Source organism: Camelus ferus, chromosome 19 (assembly GCF_009834535.1).
Source record: "Camelus ferus isolate YT-003-E chromosome 19, BCGSAC_Cfer_1.0, whole genome shotgun sequence".
Lineage (NCBI taxonomy): Eukaryota > Metazoa > Chordata > Mammalia > Artiodactyla > Camelidae > Camelus > Camelus ferus.
Genome location: NC_045714.1, coordinates 4,905,705 through 4,925,058, shown reverse-complemented (window position 1 = coordinate 4,925,058; position 19,354 = coordinate 4,905,705). Strand labels below are relative to the sequence as shown.

Below are 19,354 nucleotides of genomic sequence, written 5' to 3'. Positions count from 1 at the left end.
AATCATTAAGCATAGATGGGCTTGAATTGAGGAAAGCCCCCCCTGGTAAAAGGAATGGGCTCTATGAGGTGGCCTTAAACATTTGTTTGGGCTGCTCAGAGGCCTTTTCAGTTCTCATTCATACTAATCTTTTGAATGGATGAGCTTGTGGAACAATAGGGTTCTAGACTGGAGAATTGTTAGTATAGTATACTGTTTTCAGAAAGAAGAACGTGGGTTGTTAAAATACTGTAGGACCAGTTAGAGCTCTTGAAATTATTTGGACAGTTTCTGAAATTACTTGGACAGTGAACAGCTACTTTTTATTGTTTATTAAATCACAGTAACAGTGTGAAATTGAAATGAGGAAAATTATGTTGTAAAAATGCAAAAAGGATCTCAAGGTAAGGAATCCAATTTGTTACTGACTACTGCCATTTAAATAGGGGGAGCCTGTAGATGAATGAAACCCAAGAGTTTGAAAATTAAACTCTCATGTCACCTGAAATCCGTTCTAAAGAATGATTGTGATTTGAATTTACTAGAGGTAATACACTTTTTTGTATTTTGCAATTTAATATAAGGATATTTATGTACAAAGTGCCTTTTTGTAAATTTTCCCATGTAATTGTATTTTTGTCACCATTTGTATGGTAAGGATGTCTGTGAATAAAATATTTAGCCAGTAGTTGAAGGAGGGGGAAACCTATAAATTTAAAAATCAGGCTTGTATACAGGCTGTCTTAAAAAAAAAAAAACAGGTTTGTGTGATTGGACAATATTAGCTGTCCAGTTCCTTTTTTAAAATTTAATTCCAGAGTATTCACAGCTCTCTTAGCAGGAAGTAATTAGACTTATAAAGGAAATTTCTACTGTCTCTTATGTTCATGTCTCTGCAAAGTACTCTTTACCCAGTTCCTAGGACAGTTGTGTCTTTTGTAGACTACAGTGTGCTGCTTCAAGCCATGACATCATGCTTTAAGAAACTTCCCTACTTGTTTTTGTTTTAGTTTTTTAGATAACTGTGTTTTTTATTTTTTATTTTTGGAGGGGGGATAATTAGCTTGATTGATTGATTGATTGATTGATTGACTGGAAGTACTGGGGGACTCCAACCAGGACCTCGTGCATGCTAAGCATGCACCCTGCCGCTGAGTTATATCCTCACCCTGAAACTTATATACTTGTAAATTTTAGGTTTCCCCAAAACTTTAGCAATATGTATCTTTATTTTCAGAAAAAGATCTACTCTAGTAAATTACTGTTGTTTCTTATTTTCCAGGAGTTTCCCAACTACGTAACCTCTAAGAACTGAACCAAAACAACGTTGTTCCTGGAGCACTTGTTTTTAAGGTACACGTCATTTGGCTCTATAATTTCAGGCCTGTTCATAATCTGTAATATTTTTGAATTCTTCAGTGGTCTGCATGGAAAATGACTTTTTTTCTGGCCATAATATTAGAGAAACAGAAGAAATTTTATGCAGTTTGATTTCTTTTTCCTTTTGGAATTTAATTAGGAAGTAAATACAGGGAAAATTGTTGACAAGGATGTAAAACCTAGCCAACACCACCCTATACTTTAAATATACAGGCATGAAAATTGACATCTGAGATCGTTGTTAAACATAACTCAGTAGCATCTTGGTCATAGAAACTTTTGTAGTTTGCCTTTAATTCCTCAGATTATTTATGTTAAGCTTGGTTTTCCAACTTGTGGAAATAATTCAGCGTTGTTTTCTGTCATGAGATAGGGTTATGAATAAAGTTCTGTTTACCGCTGGCTGCCTGTGATCGTCTAGACCAAAGAAGTCTGACTATAAGAGTGTTTAGGATTTTACAGTCCTTTATCAGGACACTGCAAAACACACTACAAGCATTGACACTGCTTTGTGTTTTTAGTTCTTGCCCTCTAAGAGCTGAAAGTACATCATCATACCATATTTCTGAGGTAGTAATTGGTAGACAAATTAAACCCACTTTCTTTGGGAATGAGGAAATTGATGCATGAGGAATTTAGAGAAGTTACACAAAGCTTGGAATGGATATGCACTCATTGCACTGAATTTGTATAATGCTTTTCTTTTCAAAGAACAGAGTAACTGTTACCATGCCTCAGGATTCTTTGTTGGTTCTCCGATTCCTACAACTGAAGCTTTGTCAAATAGCTTGTAACAGAGTGCTTTGGGGGAAACCGAGGCACCGAGCAATGGATTGCCAAGAATTGAACGTATAGCTGCTGTCTGAGTTAGAAGTAGAACTGAAAGCCACAGTTCAGAAGTCTGATCTGATTTAACATTGTTGGTTGCTATTTAGCAGCAAGGCTGGTTTCTTAGAAACTAGGTCTTGGCACTTGTCTGTTTTGCATGAGGATGATAGTAAATGCTGTTGTGTTTCTAGGTAGATGGCACATGATTACAGACTAAAATTTCCCTTTTCTGAAAGGAAAAGCCAGTTAACTGTGTGACATGAAGCCCCTTCTTATTCAAGAATATGTCACACGGTACTACTCTTAAAACTCCAACAAATCATAAATAGATACTTATTTCGGTTTAAAAACACTTTCTTGTTTGCAAAAATAACAAATGTTTGCATTTGGTTATTTTTTAAAATTTCTCTTAGGGAAGGAAAGAGGGTAACTTGATAAGGTTTCAAACCTAGGAAAGAAAATAAGTTTTAACAGCTTGTTAGTTTTCAGAGGTAAGTTTTTTTTCGCTTAGTATGGTTTTTCTATGATGAACAATTAATAATGAATTCTGTTTTAGGAAGTGTTTCTTTAAATGGACCACCCAGTGGTTACATTTGTGTGGAAAGAAAATCCTCTGTTGCCTACTTGGCACTGAGCCATATGTGAGCTGGGCCACATTCAGTCACTTGTATTGGATGCAAAGGTCTTGAACAGTCTGAGTTGTTTCCAGGCATTATTTTTGGCTGATTTTATTGTCTTGCAAGTGATTGTGCCTCATCATGGCTATTTGCCTTTTCTTTCTCTTGAGTATCAAGTACATTGTGGAGTTTTGGGTTTTTTTTCCTTTTAAGTATTTTGGTCATTTTTCTTTTTAAGAACCTTTTATCATTGTGTGGTTTGATATACAGGCCTGCTTTTGGACATTATTTGCTTGATATCGTCATTTTGGAAATTATTATGTAGGACAGTAGTGATTGCCATGTCTCTGTACTTGTGGTTGCTCTGCCTGTATGTAGGTGTATGGATAGTGTTTGGAGTCAGTGAATTGTGGTGTCCAGGGCAGGGGATGGGGGGTGCTGGTAGAGGAAGGTGAGGTAGGGAGTGTGGTGGTGGCGGGTGGTGGAGGGATAGTGAATTTACTTGCAGAAAACATATAACCACATTGTAGCTAGAAAGATGAATCAGAAAAGAATCTTGGAAGGAACTGTTGAATATAAGGGAATGATGTGGATATTTTAGGTGTATTTCAAGGCTTTTATAGGAAAAGTGGTTTGTTCCTTAACTTCTTTTTTATGTTGTCAACAAATTTCCACTGAGAGATCTCTTCTTGTCTTTGAGGAAAAGTTTAACAAGTAGATTCTAGCACTTGAGGATGTACAGTTGGCCATAAAAGCGTTCACATGTAGTAGATGGTTAATAAATTTTTGTTGATAGTGAATGAGTATATCCTGAACTTGCTGTTGGTACTGCTAATGCTTTGTCATGGCAAGGAATTGGAATATTCTTTTGTATTTGTGTACTTGTATTACATAAGATGTAATGAAGGAGAGAAGGGGAGATATTTAACGAAATGTTTGTGGCTATCTTAAAAGCTTGTCTGGAATTGGGATGACTTCTTTTTCTTTCTTTCTTTCCTTCCTTCCTTCCTTTTTTGTATTTTAAACCACATCTTGTTTGGAAATGTCATTTATTACAAAGGGGAATGATTTGATTACACAAAAGTCTGGAAACTTTATGTCATGTATTTATTGGGTTAAAAATTGGATAATAAAGATTATGCTTTTCCATAATTGCGAAAGTAGGTATTTCATACTGCCATGATTTAACAGTGTTAGTTGAAAGTGATTAGGACTAAGCACTGTTGCAGATGGCTCTGTAAACTGTTTTTAGGAGAATCTGCCTTATGTATTAAATCACTCAGACTGTGCATTCAGTATGGCCTATTGTTGGTAGATTCACTACTGAGTTAGGAATATGTGTTTTGTGCCTGATCACTTTTTAGCACGTCATGTATAATTTTGAAAAATGCTTTTAAAGAATCCATGTGCCCATATTCCCCTTTCCCACAATGCATTAAAAAGTACTTGACACTTGGAAAATGGAAGCTGCCAGCTACGGTGAGACTATTTTTGTGAGAAGACTTTTGTGTCACCAAGCCAAAGTTAGGACCTGGGGGGTCTTGGAACAAGGAATCTTTTAAAAAGAGGTACCCTTAACTCATATCGCTTCTCATGTAGTGTTACAGTGCTTATATGTACTCCATAAATTTAGGATTTGAGGATAGATTGAACATTTATTCTTGAGTTGGTATCTCAAGCTCTTCAAATAGTAAAAACTAGGAGATTAAAGGCTCTCGTCTGTGATGGAGGCAGGAGACCAGGAAATAGTGCAACACAGGCTTAGCGGTCAGAGGTGTTTACAGTGCCAGGGAAAACTGAAGTCTTTGTGTTTCAAACTTTTTAACCTAATTTTGCTGTGTGTGAAAAATTGTTCTGTAAGAAGATTCTCAATAAAGCATTTTAATCTCTCTTGGGTCCCTAATTCATCTGATGGAAAACAATTATTAAAGACAGATTTAAAGGAAAAGTCCAGTTTTCATTTAAGGATTTAATCTCAGGATGGAGTGCTATTGAGCAGCAGGTTCTAAATTTATACAAAAGTGGTTTCTCTGAAATTCCATAATTCCCCTGAATGCTTTTATGAAATATATAAATAGCAGTGGTGAAAAGCTTTATTTGTTCTTTGAATTATGTGGGTAAACCATATATTTCCCCCCACTCACAACTATGGTTGTTGCCTGGCTTCTCTTGGGGGAGTAACATCTGTTTGGATAAAATATTAGCATCAATTTTTTAGTGCCTTTTGAGATGAAAAGGGGATTTTCTTTTCCTGTCTGAGAATATAGGCTGCTTAATACATTATTAAGATTATATACTGTGGATTTGTATATATGTACTCAAAATAGCATCCTTGCCCCCCTCCATCCACTAGATAACCAGTAGGTTCTCCCAGTCCCCCAGTTGTGACAACAAAGTAATGTATCCAGACATTGTAACATGTCTTGGGGAACAAAATTGCCCCCTGTTTAGAACCACTACTTTAGAGTTTCTTTTTGGACTTAAAGACACATAGAAATGTTAAATTAGTAGATGGCTAAAAATGAGTGCTGTTTTTGTTGAATTTTTATTGGTCATATTGGAAATTAAAAATTTGTAAAATACGCAGCCTTTAAAAATTTTTTGGAGTTTTGAACTACTTGTTTCAACCAATTGTCATAAAGATGTAATTTCTCCAGGTGTACTTGAGGTTAACATTTTTGGGGCAGTCTTAATTAAAAGCCTGTTTGTTCACTTTCTCAACGTCTGGAAAACCTATGAATTTATGTCTTTGACTTGAAATGCTGGCAGTCGGCCTGCTGTAGAGAACATTAGCCAAAAAAGATCCCTTTGGGCCCCGCCTTTTCTCAATTTAGTTCATTCATTCAGTGTAAGGCTTTCAGAGCCACCCGGGGCAGAGTTGGGTTGCTCCTTTGGGGATGCAGGTAGACTCTGGGGCAAACACTGTGCTTTTGGCTTATGTTTTGACTTGTGACCTGTGGTTGGTGTTGTGAAGTTGTGAGTACACTAAATTTTTTAGGAGGAATGGGAGGAGTAGAAAAATGCCCTCAAAACAGAGTTTAGAAAGAGAGGGAGAAAGTGAATAAGAGAAGGAAGGGGAAGAGTGAGAGAGAAATACTTATGTTTTGGCAGCTGAATGAAATAAGAACGGTGAAGGTCGTAGCTGCCTTCTAAAAAGTTCAGGACTTGTTTCTTGACACTGGCAACTTGTCTGCTAAGACCATTATCTAGCTCTTCAGTGGATCTTCGCTGTGACTTTGTTCTGATTCCAAAAGTAAACAAGGAACAACTGCAGTTGGGGAACTCTGTTGTATAAGGCAGTGTTTATGCCTGTATTACCCAAAGTCATGTTTTAGCTGAGGTTTTTTGTTTTTGTTTTGAGTATTGTAGTCCTTTTTGCTCTCAGCAAGAGAGAATGTGCCAGGACTCCCCAAGTATCTTAATTGCTCTGGTCATTCTTCTCTTTCTAGAGGTCCAGCTTTAATTTAAAATCATTTTGAGACTTTTTTTAAAAATTAAAGTAACAATTACTCTGTAATAGAACTTCTAGTTTGTTAGTTTGCTTGTCTCTGCTTTGGTTCGCTTTTTCTATTGTTTGTTGCTTACTGATTATTTTTGAGTACTTTTGATTTGCTTAAACGTTTTCAGCTCCTTGTGGAATGGCCATGAAAATGAGGAGAATTGTCCTTATTTTTGACTTGAGAAGAATTTTTTATGGATTTAGAAGTAATGCCTTAGGAACTTACAAGATGCAGTAAACAATCTCCTCTGCTCCCAGGCCCTGTCCCTACCAGCCACACCAGAAAAATTGCCAGTCTGAAACCTTTTCCTGTTTTTCTTCATCTCCACTTTTACTTTTAATAGTACAAATACTGTAGAATGTTCTGTATTATTCAAATAATTTCTCAGAATCATGAGCATTGATGTGGTTGCAGCAGTTCTTGTTTGGGTTCTGTAAATAAATGAGACCATCTCAAACAAACCTCTTAGGAAGATAAATCTTTTATCATTATATTATAAGGGAAAAGAAGTAGCAAAAGTGAGGAATTCCTCTCTTTCTTCAGTCAACTTAAAGGAAAGCTCTAAGGGTGCCAATCTGAGTGCATTGTCCTAAAACGGAAACAGTGTTTTACATTCACCTATTAATGGTGTTACGAACCCAGTTTGCTTTCAGCTTCATCTCATTTTGAGACCAGAGACCTTTACCATATTCCGTATACAATGGGAAACCTCTTAATATTTTTAAATTTGCATTTTGAATATAAGCTGTATTTTATAATTCTTAATGTTCAACAATAAATGTTATTATACCCTACTGATTCTCTATGTCAAATGAGCATGTGGGTATTGTAAGTCATTTAAAAACACCATGAGAAAGTCACAAGGCCAGTGCACCTTACTGTATATCATGGAGAAACCCATTTCTAATACATCAACATAGCTACATACTAAATGGGGCTATTTTATACTTGAGTAGGTGACACCGATTTTGACTGAATATTGGCAATTACATATCTCCTCTATAATTTACCTTTTTATTTTCTTTCCCTTACAACTTTCAGGTAGAACTTTAGACTTCATAGCACTGAATTAACCTGCACTGAAAGCTGTTTACCTGCAGTTGTTCACTTTTGTTGAAAGTGACCATGTCTCAAGTTCAAGTGCAAGTTCAGAACCCATCTGCTGCTCTCTCAGGGAGCCAAATACTGAACAAGAACCAGTCTCTTCTCTCACAGCCTTTGATGAGTATTCCTTCTACTACTAGCTCTCTGCCCTCTGAAAATGCAGGTAGACCTATTCAAAACTCTGCTTTACCCTCTGCATCTATTACATCCACCAGTGCAGCTGCAGGTAAGCGTATGACTCCAAGTGTCTTCTGTTTCAAATGTTTTCTCAGCCTGTTTTCTGATCTGTAAGCAGATTGCAGATATAGGGAGCTCTCGTACACTTACATTCAAGAAGCAGAAGAAAGTATCACTGCTCATGCTTCTTTATCCCAGATGTAAAACACCTGGTTGTATATTGAGTATGGAGGCCTTCGACAGCCCATTTCAAAGAATAAGAAAAAAAATTGGATACTAAGCTTTAAGCCTAGTCTATTAGAAGGTGGTGGCTGGCAGAAAGAACTGAACAGTAAATACCACTTTTGATACTCACTGTTGTATGGGAAAATTCTGCTTTTAAAATTATTTCCCAGAACTGACTCATAGGTGTAAACCCCCTTTGGATGTCTCTAAGATTTATCTCAAGCAAGGGGGCAGCCAGATTTACTGGAAAGCAAAGGAGTGTGTTGGCATTTGTTAATTTTTATTTTGAACAAGCAAGTTTAAATTGAGATTCCAGAGGTAGTTAAGAAACCATAGTGAGAACCAATTAGAAACTAAACAGAGAAACAGATTTTTAAAAAGGAAATAGGTTTAGAAGCATTCAAATTTAAATATCGGAAAATAAAAATGAACTAAATGTGCTCATTACTCAGAAAAGACTTGAAACCCTTGGAAAAAAAAACCCTAAAAAACAATATTCTGCTCCCCAAACCTCACCTCCCTTCAGAGCTGCAAAACCAGTTGAATGGAGTATCAGCATGGGTGTCTCTATAGTGGAGTCACCTTGTAACAAATTCTTTTCAACCCTTATGCCTGACAGTTTCCTTTGCATTTCCTCCTTCATCCTCTCATTCCTTTTACTTTATAAATCTGTTCTTGGAGCCTTAGCTTGTCCCACTCTCAGCTGCATGGCGTCTATCATGCTACCTCTACACTTCCTTGGACTGGCTCACCAGGTAGCATTCTTGACTTGTCATAGTCCCCTACAGATTCAGTGTTCCCCAGATTTCCTATTTGAATACCATCTTAATAGGACATGACACAGACTATTTCAGCCGTCTGGGATTTTTTGCTTTTTCTTCTAATGTGCTTTTATATCCATGTTTTGTTGACTTTATAAAACTCCTGCCCACCAAGGCTGCTTTATTTAACTTATATAATTGTCAGAAATAGATAAGGTCTGAGGATAGCAGCCTCTGGAGATAAGACAAGAGGACGCCCCGGGAGTGAGAAGTTAGCTGTGTGGAAAACGACAGTTGTCATTTGAGCAATGGCATCGGCATGTTGAATTCTGTGAAATAACGAACAGGGTACAGCTAACAGCGGTTGCGGTAACCAGTGTGTGTGTGTGTGTCTCTGCTCAAAAGACCTCCTTGTTATTCCCTTGGTTATAATAGCAGTGCTTCATCTGACTTCAAATCTTACGTGCCTGAAATGGTTAGTTATTCCTCTCTATTCTGTCTCTTTTGAAGACACACCCTCTACTAGGTTACCTGGCTTCAGCTGGTTCAGAGAAGATCTCGGCTGTGTCTTCAGATAGGTGCCCCCAGTGTGGTTTGCAGTTTTGCATCACTGCTGTTCTAAGTCCTTAGACCTTCAGTTTGTTTTCCCTCTTTATTCATATCCCTGGGAGAGCCGCAGTCTTATATACTGCTGGTTGACTTCAATGCTCTTACATTATTTTTCAGTTCCTTCTAACATGGCACACCCCAAAGAGAAAACCCCAATGTGTCTTGTGAATGAGTTAGCCCGTTTCAACAAGATTCAGCCTGAGTATAAGCTTTTGCGTGAGCAAGGTCCAGCTCACTGTAAGGTAAATATTGTCCATACTGCTTATGCATTTATAACCCGCTAGGAATGTTTTCTTTCTTTTTATACAGTTGCAAGTGGTGCTGTGATTCAGAATATGTATTTTCAAACCTCTGCGGTTGTCTTAGATGCAAAAGTACAGATTTTTGGCAGGTTACTTTTTTCATCCTTGCAGAATGGGTCTAAGAAAAGATAATACTTCTGGGATATTTGGCTTTTAAAACTCCAGTCAGTGTGTGGTTGTTTAGGATTCTGAATAGAGACAACTCCCAAGCACCCGTGAATGATTCCCTATGAGTTGTCCAGGCTCTGGGCCTCCTGGCTGCAGCCTGCCTCTGGCTCCTTTCCTGCTTGTTTGCAAGTGTACCTTAGACTGGGCTGGGGGCGAGGAGGTGAACGAGAAATCAGTTTTGCCACTTGTTAGCAATCCAGATACAAGGTTTGAAAATAAGAGATAGAAATTAATCTCCCAATGAGTATTTGAATTGTCTCTAATTTCAGTATCCTTGTCATTCGCCTTACTTAGAGGATGAAAGACTGACTAATTTGAATTTTGACTATTCAGGAATTCAGTCTTTTAAACTTATTTGATATCTGTGCCAGTGTACCTCTTAAGTACCTCTTGGAACTTAAATGTTTGTATATCTGGCTTTACTTTTTGCAGCTGTAGTAGGGGAGGATAGTATGAGAGAGAAGGAATTGGGCCTCCTGTTTCTGATCCTAGCCTTGCAGTAAAATAATTTTATAGGATGAGTTGTCTCTTTTATGCCTCATTTTTCGTGGCATGCAAACCTCGAACTTTGAATGATTTTAAGTTTCTCTTTTCATTTGACTAAAAGTAACATCAACCACAATCATAAATAGACACCATAGGATAGCGCAGTTAGGTTAGTTGCCTTTGGAGTCAGACAGATCTCAGTTTGAATCTTAGCTTCTTACTAGCTGTGTGATCTTGAGCAAGTTGCTACTTTTTTTTTGAACTTCAATTTCCTTATCTGTAAAATGGGGATAGAAATACTGATACCAAATAGGTCTATTGTGAGAATATATATTAAAGTGTAGAGCACAATGCCTGGCACTTAATAAATACTTAAGAAATGGTAGCTATTATTATTGAGCAGTTGTGCATTTAAGAAAAACAGAAATTTCCCACTCACATGAAGCTAGCTTTAACATTCTAAGCACAATTATATTTGAAATGTTTCTTTTGGAAGGCAATTAGCCTCTTTTTATAACTGTTCTGTTTCTTCTACAGGATTTTTTTTGCAGACCTTAACTTTGGGATTCCCTTTATTAACTGTTTTTGATATTTTTTAAATTATGTATTTTCTCACTTGAACTTTAGTACCTTAGGTAATTTGGCTGTGTGTTCAATCTGTAACTGCATCTTTTTTTTAATTTACAAGTTGTTCAAAGAGGAAAAGTTATTCCTTCCCTAGATGATAGCCTATTTAAAAAGTCAGAGGTTTGGTGTACTTTAAATTCCGTCTGAACTAAGATCTAACTTCACTACCAACACTCCACACAGAAGGCAGCAGAGTGGCAGCAACGCCGACGGGGACAGTCCTGGAGAAAGGCAAGACTGATCATGAAATTAACTCTTTTCTGTTTTTTTTAGCATTTTCCCCTTCAATGTCTTTCCATGAAAGGACCATGAAAATGACCCAGGGATTGCACAGCATTGCAGGCTTCTGCTGTTTGACTTCTCAGGCCAGCCAGGGTTTTGAGTTCATGTTACTGATGCTTAAATGAGTAACTTTGTTAACTGCGGCAAAAATGCAGGAGACTCCCTAATGTTTCAAGGGGCATGAAAGATTCTTTAATTTTTCCCCTTTAGTGGAAACTATGCACTGAGGGAATCCTGGAGTTAAGACCTACAAGAAAAATCAGCTATGAAGGCAAGTTGGCCCCATCCCTTTAGGCACCGAATTTAAATGACCTAGACATACTCAGATCACCATTTCTCATGTGGATTGCTTGTAAATGAAATAAAGTGATATTCAGTGATAAAGGAAAGCAGAAGAATAAAAGCGCCAGAGTAGTGAGTCTCAAATTGTGAAGTGCCTTAGAATCACTCTGGGAGCTCATTAAGCATGCACGTGTGTGGGTCTCTTCTGGTGCTGTCCAGTCTAAATCCCGGGCGTGTGTTTTACCAGGCCTCCCAGGTTATTCTTCAGATGCACACTAGAGTTAAAGGATCATTGTGCTATGATGGTTTGTAGTTTTGTTTTGTTTTTACAGAATATTAGTTCAGTTCTGATAGGATTAATATAACCTAGTTTTACAAACGGAGTGTGCACATGGGTTACCTTTTACTTAAAAAGGAAAAAAAGAGCTTGCCACTATCAGCATTTGTTGAGGACAAAGTTGGCTGTTTTGGATGCCTCCTTAGAATTGAGTTCAGAAATGTTTTTAGATCTTTGCTTGCTGTGGATCTGATTCTCTTCTGAAAGTGGAGGTAGTGTCTGGATAGTGCAGCCTTAGGAAAGTAAAAAGGCATTTTAGGACCTGACATTCCCAAATTTATTTGAGGTTTTGTTCTAATGGGGTTGTGTTTTCAGACAAAAGTCTACAAACACATTGCAACATCAAAACAAGTATTGTCTTAATTTATGTGAGGTACTGAACTATGTGTCTAAAGCAAGTTTGCCAAATTTCTTCCATGGGAAGTAATGGGAAGACATTTCCTGTTTGAATGGCTTCCAAATAATCAGCATTTAGTATTTTAATATATAAACAGACATTTTAAAATCTCAGTACTTACCCTCATCTTTCAAAGCATAGTTTTTTCAAGGAGTGCTCTGCAGTATAAGTCAATGATATATGTATCTTTTTGTGTTTATAAAAATAACGAAAAAGGGGGTGAAGGGATAAATTACCAAGATAATGACCAGGCCTTTTAAACCATGGCCATAAAATATATTCAAGATCCAAGTGACATATTATAGTGAACATCAGGTTTCATGAATTGAGAGCTCACAATTTTCATTTGTAGGTGTTTACAGTACAGCTAACACTTGGAGATCAGCACTGGGAAGCAGAAGGAACTAGTATTAAAAAAGCCCAACACACAGCTGCTGCCAAAGCTTTGGAAGGAACAAAATTTCCTAAACCCATAGTCCGCCCTTTTCGTAGCGAAGGAAGGAATCCAGGTATTATGCGTGGGCCAAGACAGGTTCCTTTCAAAAGTGTGTCTAGAGGTACCCATTTAGTATGTATATGAATTCTTTCTTAACTAACTTGTTGATTTTGAAAGCACAGATTCTGCACTACCAGTGGCAAATGCTTACCTTTTCAGAATCTTAACCTTACTCTAAAGCAGTGGTTCCCAATCTAAGATCCATTGATTCCTAATGATCTGGAGAGATGGTCATGGGAGGTGGTGGATGTCATCAAACAATTTCTAAGAACAAAAGTACATTTTTTTCTCTCTTTTGATAAGGTTGTGTAGACTGCCAAGAATGTAGGTTTTAGCTAAAATCATTTCACTTCAGTGTGGTAATATTGTTTATAACATGTCAGGCATAAGCCCTGATTGTCAGTTCTGTGTCTCCTGAACATTAACAATAATGAGAAAATAACTTAAATATTTATTTCTTAAATACACATCAATAGATAATATCTTTCCAAGCAAGGGAGCTAAGTGGGGAAAATACTGATGAAGAAGAGTATCTGGTGAGAGGTTGGGAACCACTGACCTGGTGGCCTTAGGCAGAAGTAGCTGTTTAGCAGAGTTACCCTCAAGTACAGGAAGTCATCCCAGGCCCTGTGCATGAGGGACTGAATCTGGGAAGATCTCGATCACACCTTTCTTGTTGCTTTTGATTTCTCTGTTGTATTCTTTCTTCAAATTTATTCTCCACTGCAGATAAATTTTATGGGTCAGAGCTGCTCTTACTTAAAATGCAACTATTTGAATTATGTAAAATATATAGTTCTGATGTTAGCTAGAGAGAGGTTGGTTACTCATATGACCTTCGGATTGTAAACCCAAAGATATCCTTACCAATTTGATTTATGCACCAAATTTAGTCATAGCAATTATGGTACAGAATCAACTTATTTTTATTTTCCTCTACATACATCCAGAAGAGGCATTTTAAAGTGAATTTTTATGTGCATTTAAATGAAACTTTGCCATTGCTAGTGTTGTTCTGTGTTTGATATGAAAGTGTTGTTTTTAAATGTGATTGTGCACTGACACTAATCTTTCCAGGCTGGTCTTCTTTTTAAATGGTTTTTAAAGGTTTATGAATTGGATTAACCGAGAGGAAAAAAAATAATGAAAATGAATAATGTATATTTCCTAAAGTTGATAATTCTGAAATAACTGAAGATATACTTGCTCCTGTTGTATATAGAAACAGAACTCATTTTCCTAACAAGTATTACCACAAGTCAAATCCCTTTATAAATTTCAGGAATGGAAATAATCTAAATATTTTGTGGGTCTCATCTGACTTCTCCAGATAGAATTTACTTGTCTCCTCCTCAGTGATTCTGTACCTTTCTTTGTAGCACACATCCTGTTGTAATGTAGTTCTTTGAGTGTGTTGTGTTCTTTGAGCTCCTCTGGGGCAAGAATTATGTTCCTCAAGCTTAGCACACTGCTTTGCCTCCAGCAAGTATGGAATAAATGCATCGTTTTATGAAGTAGTGTGTACAGACATCCTTCTAAGTGTAAGCCAGTCAGTCAGTACAGAGTTATATTGGTTAAATATTCCCAAACAATGAAATGATTTGGACAGTCCTGTGGGATTTTTTAATCATGGAATTTGATATGTATTGGAACTTATTTCTGACAACTGGAATGTATGGCTTTCACTGCTGACACCTTATATTACATTGTTGCTCCCCTAAAAGCTCTTATAGTGTATTTTATGATGTTGACTGTGTATTAATATCTACAAATCATAGCAATCTTGGATTTCCTGACCTGATGCCTAGCAGTGAAGTACTTAGATCCTTCCATGAAATGCATCATGAATCCAGTTAGTAGAAAGCATGCTATTCTTTTTGATTTTAGTGAGTATCATTCTCATACAAGAAGAAAACCAGTTCTTTACATTGATTCTGTGTTGCAGAAAGCATAACCCCTACTGTAGAGCTAAATGCACTGTGCATGAAACTTGGAAAAAAACCAATGTATAAGCCTGTTGATCCTTATTCTCGGATGCAGTCCACCTATAACTACAACATGAGAGGAGGTGCTTATCCCCCAAGGTATGTATTGTTTTATTTTCATGGAATAATAAGATGTATAGATTGTAGAGCACGTAATGGTTTGGCCCTCTTTGCTCTGCCAAAAGCTAAAGTCAGTCTTAACTGTGCTGGTGTCAGTGGAACAGTATCTTGATGCTCTTTTAACGCCTATCATTGGGAAGGGCCTGAGCACATTCCTCACTAGCAGTACGGTTTGTGCCCCAAGCAGTCTGGTAAAAAATCACCTTTGTAACTCTTTTGTACAACTAAGTCATATTTGAACATGATTCCTGTAACACGATTCTCGCATTCATAGATTTCCTGATTATTGATTATTGGGTACTTTTTGACTTTTGAATTTATTTATGTGCTTTGTAAATAGCTTTGGTGTACAGTGCAGTTACAATACTAATTTAAACCCCAAAATGTCATGTGTTAAAAATCTGTTCATGTTCATAAGACACTAGAGGATAGATGGATGATCAAAATGGAGGCCTTTATTTCCCTGCCCTTCTTTGGAGTGGGGGGTTGTGGAGGTCAAAGCCATTTTAAAAATAGAAACTCTGAAATGGAAGAAACCAGCCTTTGCCAGGCTATAGGCTGTTGGGATTTCCAGAAATGAGGGTCCTCTCTGAAAGACTTCTGTTTAAAAATTTCCAACATTTTCAGGAGACATGGAAATATGAATCTCAGATATGAGAAAATGGAGTAAGCCGAGTTTTCTATCTCAGCCAAAGCCTAATCCATTTTAGATTTTGTAAATATGGGTTAGTTTTATAAATTGAGCTCATGTAATTTGTAAGTCATGTACTTTGTGCAGCATGAACAGTATTTGCTCATACTGTGTGGCAATTCTCCATCGTGAACGTATGAAATCTCTGGATAGACTGATGACGAGTCATTATTGGCAGGCAAACACTAATGTGGTTAGGACCTATGATGAAGGAGATTCCTGGAATTTGGCAGAGAATATTTGAGTGACTTATCCATCTAAGACTAATTTTCCTTACCCTTCTATTTTTAGGTACTTTTACCCATTTCCAGTACCACCTTTACTTTATCAAGTTGAACTTTCTGTGGGAGGACAGCAATTTAATGGGAAAGGGAAGACGAGACAGGCTGCGAAACATGATGCTGCTGCAAAAGCTCTGAGGATTCTGCAGAACGAGCCCCCGCCTGAGAGGCTGGAGGTGAGGAGAGAGCAGAGCTGGGGCTCCCTGACACTCTGGGTGTGGCAGGAGGGTGGTAGGAAAGACGTCATCTCTAGTTACTTTTTCTAAGAGGATACATTGAGAGCTGTCCATAATTTTTGTTATTTGATAGCTTACGTGATTTTTTTTTTTTTTACCTGGTAGCTATCTTGCCTTTTTTCCCCTTTAAAAAAATTTCTTAGCAAGAAAGTCAGTCTCACAGTATGGTGGCTAGGTTCCAAGAGTGAGCATAGTAGAACACAGGAAATGGAAGCAGCTGCCAGTTTCTTAGGACCTGGACCTAGAAATCAACATAGCATCACTTGGCCATATTCTACAGGTCAAGAAGGCACAGAGCCCAGTTTCAAAAAAGAGGAGATACAGAATCTCACTTTTTTTTTTTTGTATTGAAGTAAATTTCACATAACATAATTTCATAATTTTGTTCCTTTTTAAAAAAAACAATTTCACAATTTTTAACCATCTTAAGTATACGTTTCAGTGGCTTTTAGTACATTCACAATGTTGAGAACCCTACTTCTGAATGAGAGGAGTATCAAAGGATTTGGGGGCTGTGTTTTAAAGTTATCACAATAGGTAAAGGATTTTAACTCTTTGTGACTAAATAGGAATGTGGGTCTTAGAAAATCTGACTCCATGCACTGAGGGGCCAGAGCATTTGTGACTATGTCTGTAAAGCAGTCTTCTCACCAGAGGTTCAGAAGAAACCCACTGAGTAGAAAACACTGAGATTTCATGATTCTGTTTAATCACAGCATGAAATGCCTCCTAAATGTATCCCTGGGAAGCATTTGACTTTTCTTCCTCAAGAAACCAGGTCTCAAAGAATAAGAAGATATTGCACAGAACATTTAACTAAATGTGTGATGATAGATATGGACTTGAGTGGCCGCTTGGCTGGGTGCTTGCTAAGGTCCATTTTATCTTGCTCCCCTCCAGGGTGACTCAGCTCAGGATGATGCTCTGTGGCTTCATGGCTGGCCGCCCAGGAGGGTTTTGTTTTTCTTTTGTTACAGTGCATTTCCATCTTCAGTGTAATCTCACATTTTAACAGAGATCATCTGTTTCCACGGTCCACTGAGGACCAAATAAGAGACAATGAACTGTAACTTAGAAGAGAAGTTAGTGAAGTGAAAGGATGAGCCTCTCAGTGGTAAGATTTGTGAAAACACCAAAAGGTAGTGAAAGCTGAGTCGTTTTTAGAGGCTTTTCATTTTTTGACTTGACTTTGGTGCTAATCTAATTGGAGTCAGATGGAGTAGGTATTTCTTGGTTCCCTCTAGCCAACAGTTGTTAAACTATTGCTGAACACTGGTATTTGGGTTGTCTGCTTCAGAAGCACTTAAGAAGTTTAAAAAAAAATTCCTTGGCCCAATCCACACGAGTCTAATACAGTTGGTCTCAGCCAAGACCTAGGAGTCTGGCCGTTGCTTTTTTTTCTGTTTAGCGTGCTCTTGGAGTAACTCTAAAGCACAGTTAGGGTTTGGGGATCATAGGTCCTAAGTATTTTCAGTGCGTCCCAGGCAGTTTTCCCCCCTTTGATTCCTCCTTGGAAGTATGTACTCCCCATATTGCTGCAAAGGGAAGGTGCCTGTCAGTGGCTCAGAGCTGACCATCACTCTCTAGACCAGTTGCTTGGCTCAGGCCTGCGGGCAGAGGCTATAGTGGACACCCTCTCTTTGGCTCATCTGACCTCTGTAAGGAGCTTGGCTGGGAGACATGGTCATTACTCGTGCCCCTTGTTTCCTCCTCTTTGCCCCTTTTCTAGTTCTGTATGGTTTGAACTAGAGACAGTTCCCTTCAGAAATGGCCCAAAGACTGGCCTCAGCCAGTGCTTCAGAAACGAGAATCATTAACTAGGATGTGACTTTTTCTTTGAAGTAATAAATGAAACACTAGGCTTTCCCCCTAAATGAGCTGCCTCTGGTCTACCAGGCCACCTGGAGAGTGGGCACCAAGAGGTAAAGAGAGACTTTAAAAAAATTTTTAAGTGTTTGTTGGGGAGGTAATTAGGTTTACTTATTTATTTTTGGAGGAGGTACTGGGGATTGAATCCAGGACCTCGTGCATGCTAAGCATATGCTCTATCTACCACTTGAGCTATATACCCTCTCCTGCAAGAGAGACATTTTTTAAAGGTAACTTTAATTTTTTTTCTTACCAGTAATGCCTGTGAACTAAAAAATTTAAAAACTCAAAAAAAAAAAAAAAGAAAAACAAATGATGTATAAATTTACCATTTGTAGATAGTCAATATACACATTTTGGTGGATGTCAGTGCATGCATAAGTAAATACACGCATCTGTCTGTTTCACAAAAATGGAATGATACTGTACAGTAACCACCTTTTTTTCCACTGAAATGCTTATTATGAATGTTACCATGTCATTTACTTATAATTCTGTGGAGGACTCAGATTCAGTATGCTTCTAAGCACTTTTTAATGGCTGCAAAGTGTTCCGTTGTGTGCCCATACCAGTTTATTTTTTGAATAACAGAGGCTTGGTTAATTAGGTTGTTTGTAGTTTTACCTGTTATAACATAGGTAGTGAAGAACATTGTTGTAGTTGTCTTTGTGTATGCCTGTGATTATTTTTGTGAGCCACAGTCCTAGAAGTGGAGTTGCATAGTGATGTATACGGCCAAGTTCCCCACCAAGAAGATGGTACCATTTTAGGCCTCTGCTAACGAGGCCTGAGTGGCCTGTTGTTAGCCCACAGCCTGCCAGCATTGAAATTATCATTTTAAACAGATTGTCCATTTTGCTGTTGAAAATTTTAGAGCATGTGATTGTATGGTGAATCAGTTCATCTTCTCTATAACGTAGCCAATAAAGCCAGCAGTTTCTGTCTACAAGACAGGTGTGGCCCCTGGTGACAGGCATTGTGCTGGGCCCTGGAGGTACACAACAGCACTGCCTCTCCCCATGTGGAGCTTGATTGATGGAGTTGACTGACATTAACATCAGTATCATCAGAAAGTGCAGTGAGTGCTAGGATGGAAGTAGCACGTATCATGAGAGCACAGAATGTCTTGTTTAGGTCAGAGTAATAATGGTCCATTCAGAGAAGTCCTTTCTGAGGAAGATAAGCAAAAGAGCAGGGGAAGTACATTCCCAGCAGAGGGAGCAGCTCATGCAAAGGTCCTGAGTTGGGAAAGCACTTCTGTTCTATTCTATTCCATTCTGTTCCATTCTGTGACTTGTGCTGATAAAGGATAACTTATTCAGTGAGCTGTTAGATGTAAGGTGGTCATAGCTACAATGTCTGTAACAGAGAAAAACAGGAGGTAGCCTAATAGGTCCATTAGTAGGGAAATAGTTAAATAAATACATCTAACCGAGGGAGTACTAGAGTGTGGTAGATCTCTATACATGGACGTCAGAGGAGGCCCATAATCTATTGAATGGGGGAGATCAAGATCCAGAGCTATTGTTACATGTATAGTGTGATTCTGTTTTTGTTAAGTAAACAAAAGCTCCAGCTGTGTGTGTGTGTGTGTGTCTGTCTGTCTGTATACATC

General features: G+C 37.9%; 1 protein-coding gene across 10 annotated transcripts in view; it reads left to right on the top strand.

Moving 5' to 3' along the window:
• The window catches only part of STAU1 (staufen double-stranded RNA binding protein 1), a 49,529-nt gene that overhangs the window by 8,406 nt on the left and 21,769 nt on the right, over positions 1-19,354 (top strand). For 4 of the 10 annotated variants that reach the window (XM_032461333.1, XM_032461334.1, XM_032461335.1 and 1 more), the window contains exons 2-7: positions 1,262-1,332; positions 7,346-7,634; positions 9,298-9,422; positions 12,414-12,570; positions 14,503-14,641; positions 15,645-15,810. In XM_032461333.1, the coding sequence (XP_032317224.1) occupies positions 7,430-7,634; positions 9,298-9,422; positions 12,414-12,570; positions 14,503-14,641; positions 15,645-15,810 (792 nt within the window). In that variant the 5' untranslated portion in view covers positions 1,262-1,332; positions 7,346-7,429. The remainder of the gene's footprint in view (positions 1-1,261; positions 1,333-7,345; positions 7,635-9,297; positions 9,423-12,413; positions 12,571-14,502; positions 14,642-15,644; positions 15,811-19,354) is intronic. The other 6 variants (XM_032461337.1, XM_032461338.1, XM_032461339.1 and 3 more) reach the window with 3 other exon arrangements.